This window comes from Galeopterus variegatus, unplaced genomic scaffold (assembly GCF_000696425.1).
Source record: "Galeopterus variegatus unplaced genomic scaffold, G_variegatus-3.0.2 Scaffold1097, whole genome shotgun sequence".
Lineage (NCBI taxonomy): Eukaryota > Metazoa > Chordata > Mammalia > Dermoptera > Cynocephalidae > Galeopterus > Galeopterus variegatus.
In genome coordinates, this window is record NW_007727208.1 from 407042 (window position 1) to 413220 (window position 6179).

The following is a 6179-nucleotide window of genomic DNA, read 5'->3' on the forward strand; positions in this document are numbered from 1 at the left end:
CCCCCCCCCCCCCCCGGTTTTTTTTGTGTATGTTTGTGGGTAAATTAATTTGTTTATTTTTTAGCTCCTGTCTCATTTTAAAGCTCAGGCTCTACTACTACCTCACAATGCCTGTCCTGCAGGTAATCTCTCCCCTGACTCCTCCTATCTTTTTGGCCATACTTTTCTTGTGGAGTTCTGGACAGGTTGTACCATGATAGTTTATGTCCATGTCTGTTGGGAAAATATAGGAAAAAGGTCAGGGCCCCTCAGATGTTCAGAATTTTGACGAGCATTTGATGTAAATATGCACGTGTGCCCAGGTGTTCCTTGGCTATTGTTTAATGTAATTGCTCATGTGCACCCGGGTGTCTGGGGTTATGGACTTAAGTATAAACGATGAGTGGCTCTGATCCACAGTGCCCCCACCCCCGGATGCCACTGGGGGGTAACACGGGGAGGACGCTACTGTTGCTGGAGGCTGTTGCTGCCAACTGTTGCTGCTAGTGCCCCTGGGTCTGCCAGGGAGGCCACCGCCACTGCTGCTAGAGGCTGCTGTAAGCTGCTGCTGCCGAGGACTGAGTTCATGTTGTCTGCCATTGGCTCCTGAAATCTTTCCCAATTACCTAGGGCTTGTGGACATGCATGTGAGGGGTTTGCGACCTAGTCTGTACAATGGGTTTGAAAGGTCTGAGTCCTAGCCCTGGCAATACAAATGGAAACTTAGTATAACTAAAATAATGAAACATTTTGGCTTTAGTTTTGATTTGCTTACTCAACTACTGGCGTAGTCCTGTAGCTTTACAATGTCCCTTCTCTTCTACTGATATACAAGCTTCTCCAGGACTAAAAATTCATTTGAAGTTATAATTGTACCCCCACAGTGCCTTTCACATACAGGAAATTCTGCACTTAGATCTTTGTGGGACATATGAATGCTGTGAACATATGAACCAGCCCTTGCAGGTAGCCATGGTGTCTATTAGAAAAAAACCAAATAGGTGTCGTTCACATCAGCATTTCTATCACATAGGATTTAACCTGGAAAAGGACTGCATTCAACTCTAAACACTCCTTTTAAAAGTTCAAATTTCAATATAGTTTATGTTTAAGTAACATACTTCTCTATGTTAGAGCCTGCAAAAATTAGGAATACACTAGCACTTTCTGTGTTGGCACCCAAACCCATGTAGCAGTCTCAGTTACAATGGTCTTGATCCTGGGTGTGATCTGATAGGAAGGAGGGAGGCGTTAAGAGGGGGAAGAGGAACTCGGTGAGAAAAGACATACTGGCATCAGATGTAAACCATCGTTTTATATAACGTACATAAAAGCAGCTTGTACTGTATTCCATATTGGAATTTGGTGAAAGCAAACAGTCTGTAACTTGTCTTTGAGAGCAGATCCACCTTCTGGGTGGTCTAAAAACTTAAGCGGGAGACTACTTACAATCTTCTTGCAAGAAAAAAACAGAACCTCCCTTAGGGATGTGAACCTTAAACTTTATTCTGTGAAATGCATAGGCCAGTTATACATAATGTTTGAAGTAACATCTCCATCTCCTAAACTGAATATCTAAAACTTACATTTTATATTGCACAAAGTATATCAAACTTATTGCCTAGAAACTGCTTTCCTGCAAATTGTGTGTATCACAGCCAAATGCTAAATTTTTTTGTTTTGAGAATGTCTGGCATTTGATTTACCTTATTTTGGATGTTTTTAAAAACTGACACAAAGATTCACCTGGCTGATTAACTGGTTTGTAAACAATTATGGCGTGGGGACCCTTGACCTAATGTTGTGAACTGTAACGTCAATTGATGAAGACAGTTACGTTTGTCATTGTCCTACAAATTCTGGTTGGAGATCCACAGTCTAGGAGCATTACTATGGTCTACATTTGCCTAGGGTGAGGCAGACAGAGAAAGGTATAGCTTGTAGAAGGACAAAAATGGATTTAATGAACTTGAGGACATGCATCTCATTTATGGGACTTTTTGTGGCATTAAGTGAAAACATTGCTATTTCATTTCTTTGTATACTTAAGAACTTATCAAAATAAATTAACAATAAAACAATTCTCATTTATCTTTACTGTGGAATATTTTTGAGAACACCATCTGCCCCTATTTATGATAATAAAAGTTATATAAAAGGTGAACAATTTAATCATTCATTTTGTGTTTATATTTATTCTACAACATATATGATGTTCTAGACACTGTGCTAAGCACCGAGTGGCCCCCAAATTAGAAAGTTCCTGCCCTAAGGGAGCATGCAATCTGGTGGGATACAGATGTATTCAAATATCTGTGGTACAAGGCATGATATAAGGAGAGGTTATAGACCAAAAGTGACCGTAATCAAATGGATGAAATGGTTGTTACTGGAAGAAGACTTGGGGAGTGGCATTTGAATAGGTTTCCATAGGCATAAAAGACAGTGCAGTGGGGTGGGGAAAAGAATTCCAGGGAAAAACAATATCAGGAGCAAAGACATGTTAGAAAAATCGTAAGTAGTCCAGAGTAGCAGCACCACTACTTATACATGGAGCGAGAGGAGGAAAGGGAGAGAACAGAAGAGGGAAGAAATAAAGGTGGAAACTCAAGTTGGAATGATAGATGGTGAAAAGCCATGGGTGCTATACTCAGGCCCATAAATTTTCTCTATAAACTGGTGATGCCAGTGAAGGATGTCTGAGGATGGGAGAGAGAGGTCTGGTAAGAACATGCAGGGTGAATTAAAGAGAGGAGACAAACTTCTAGGTGTGAAGTTATAAAAACTTGAATAGGGACAGTGGTAGAAAAAAATGGAAAGAGGTAGATCTTTAGACATAGAATTAGTAAGACCAGTGTTGAACTGAATGGCACAAACACCTGTTTAGAAATATCCCAACAGTAAGTGGAATTTTTCATATGTGTGGATTTCAGAATGCAGGCTTTCGAGGCAGGTAGACCTGGCATCAAATCCTGTCCCACTTCTTAAGAACTTTGGCAGGTTAATAAACCTCTTGAAGCCTCACCTCCTTATCTGCAGAAGGGAATATTACCACCATCATTATCATAGGATGGTTGTGAGATTGAAGTGAGCTAGTGAGCATAAAGGTCTTAGAAGAATGCATGGCAAGCAAAAGATATAATATCACACATTCACCCTTATTTCCTACCTTTTAAAATAGTATAAAAATTATAAAAGACAATAATTCTACTACCTAATAACACTGATAATTATTTTTGTGTAATACCTTTTAGTCTTTTCCCAAATGATTTTCAGTATTTTTTATAATTTCAGTGGAAATATTCTTAATTAGGTGTTCACTAAGGCATAAAACTTCAAGTGAATATGCATTCATTTATTCAGTGAGAATCTACTATGTACATGGCTTTGGGGACACTTGGGATACAAAACAGTTTAGTTTTACCTGCTCTTCTGGAGTTAAATTAATTGAAAAAGCACAGTCAAATGAAATAATCCTATCTGGTCATGCAGTGTTATTGAACCCAGTGTCAAAATGAGTGACACGAATTAATTATGAATTAGAAATTCAAGATAGAATTGGTTGCCCAAATAATAATTGTCATTAAATTAGATATATTTATCAATAGCTTCTGTAGTTTAGTTCCAGAATGTAAATACTGCTTTAAGTCAACCATTTATAATGTCAACGACTCAACGTTTCAAACATATGATTAATTGTATTGAAGTTACATGTAATAGCAAAATTTTTCTTTATAAAACCCCTTAAGGGATTTTGTGACAAAATTGTTTCTTTAGGATTTAATATAAATATGATTTATTCTTTGTTAGGATTCAAAAGCTTATTTCATTTAGTATAAACAAATGAAAACTGTACTCAGAAACTAAAAATATTTCTTGGTAGAGATAATGGAAACTGTTTTCTTTGGTAAATCTATAAAAGGAATTGCTTGGCCCAGATCACTGATGTTCTGCTTAATTTCTTAAGAACATTTTTGGGGTATGTTAAGTTTTCATGTCTCGTATAAAAACACATGTCAGGCATGTTAATATGTTTTTGAAAATGTAAAACAAAGCTTGAAATGTTCCATTGTATGCATCTGTATGATACATGTTTTAAGATATTTTAAAAAGGATGTTGGTTCCCAAATCTCATAGACATATATAAATAAAATTTAAAAGGTATTACATGTTCAAAATCTATGTGAGTGATCAGATTATAAAGTATACACTTAGACTCATAAAATACAGTATAAGCAGTAAGGAAAAAAGGAAATAAAGTGTAATATTCTGAAAATAAAAGCATAATATTCTGAAAGTTTACGCCTTGAAATCAGGTTTAAAATGTTTTATATGTGATAACTGAACTAAAAACAATATTCTATGAAGAAAAACACTTGTGTTGGAAAAAAATCAACTGTACCAAATAATGCTCTAGAATTAATTCTAGAAATTTACCGACCAGGAGAGAAACCCTGAAGTTTCATTTTTATTTATTTATTTATTTTCTAATGAAACGATACTCTAGAGAACACTAAGGAAAAGCTTGACTTTGGTATTAAGGTATTATTTTCAGAGTTATTACTTTCTGCCTGGTAAACTAAACTATCTGCCGGGTTTTCTTTGTAGTTTGAGTTATAGGTGATGATTCCTAAGCCAAGTTCCCAGCTTTGGAAAATATTTATTCCAAATGCCTGGAAACTCAGGAATACAGATTCGTTAGATTTTTCCTGTCAGGACTGATATGAGCGGTTCCAGCTTGGCCAACCCAGGTGGTGCCCTGAGAACAGCGTCCTGCTGAACGTTTTCGTCCAGACCAGAGCAACGCTTAGCCGCGCGTCCAGCTTTTCGGAAGAACCGCCGGCGTCGGTCCTTGGTCTCGCCTTCTCGGGACCCCCTGTGTTTGTTATTGAAGGCAGATGGGGTGCGGAGGGCGAGAAGGGACCCCAGCACTCGCAGCCTCCCTCCTCTGAGCACAGGGAATTCACGCAGTCAGCTGACCTGTCCTTGGAGAGATGCTGGGGACCGAGAGGATGCAGACACCCTTTGACCTGCCTTCCTTTAAGTCCCTGAGCTGCTCTGCATCCTCCAGACCTCAGCTTGCGGAGTTGCTGCCGCCCCCTCCAACTAGGAGCCCGGAGCCCAGGACTCCCCGGGCTATGCTGGGGACCGAGAGGATGCAGACACCCTTTGACCTGCCTTCCTTTAAGTCCCTGAGCTGCTCTGCATCCTCCAGACCTCAGCTTGCGGAGTTGCTGCCGCCCCCTCCAACTAGGAGCCCGGAGCCCAGGACTCCCCGGGCCCCCTGGCCACTCTGCGCTCCAGGGGCACCCACCGCGACTCCCCAGACACCAGAGTCCCCGAGTCCCCGACGTGGAACACAAGCAAGAACGGAGAACACCTACCCTGGTGATGATCAAAGGCTGGTTGAAGTCTATGCCCCCCGAGAGTCTGAAGCCCCAGGGCGCAGGGCCCGGGAGGATCACGTTCTGGGGCATGCTGCCTTCTGGCACCGCCTTCCTCGGGCGGGGGCGCCTTGGCTCCCAGAGAGGGGGGCGCAGGGAGGGGCGGCCCCGTCCACGGCGAGGGTCCCCACGCGGGACAGCTCAGCCAGCGGGCAGCGTCCTCGCCCCGACCGCGGCCGGGGAGCTTTATCCCGGCTCTGCAGTGACGTCACTGGTCATCCCTCCTCCCCGCCCCCTCCCACCAAGGAGAGCTCCAACTTTGGAAGTGAAGACGCGCTAGGCCCGCGGGAGTTCACAGGCGCGCACCGGCGGGGTGCAGCCTCCCCCACCTCTCCAGCGGGCGCCAAGGAGGCTTCGGGTTGCAGCTTCCATCCCTCTCTTAAAGTCACACCTGTCCTGCTGTTTATCTTCTGCTTGGAGCTCAGCAGTGCACTTTGTTGGAAGTTAAAAGAAGACAAACCACAGCCTCCATACGTTCAATTAAAATAAAACACAAGCATCATCAGTGCAATTAGTTGTTTAGTAATTTTGAGTGCGTTAATATTTACTTATTTACTTACTAGCTGTGTGACTTTGGCCAAATTCCTTTATGTCCTTAAACTTCAGTTTCCTCATCTGTAAAATAGGGGTAATAATTGTACCTACCTCTTGGGTAACCTTGAAATTGAATGAGCTATCTCCGTGGGGTACCTGGCAAAGCATAAATGCTCAATAAATATAAAGATTTTCTACAATTAAAAATGTATGTGCATGCTT

General features: G+C 41.7%; 1 protein-coding gene across 2 annotated transcripts in view; it reads right to left on the reverse strand.

Moving 5' to 3' along the window:
• The window catches only part of PDLIM3 (PDZ and LIM domain 3), a 30527-nt gene extending 24948 nt beyond the window's left edge, over positions 1-5579 (reverse strand). For both annotated transcript variants that reach the window (XM_008574756.1, XM_008574757.1), the window contains exon 1: positions 5364-5579. In XM_008574756.1, coding sequence (XP_008572978.1) covers positions 5364-5456 — 93 coding nt within the window. In that variant the 5' untranslated portion in view covers positions 5457-5579. The remainder of the gene's footprint in view (positions 1-5363) is intronic.
• Between the last annotated feature and the right edge of the window lie 600 nt (positions 5580-6179).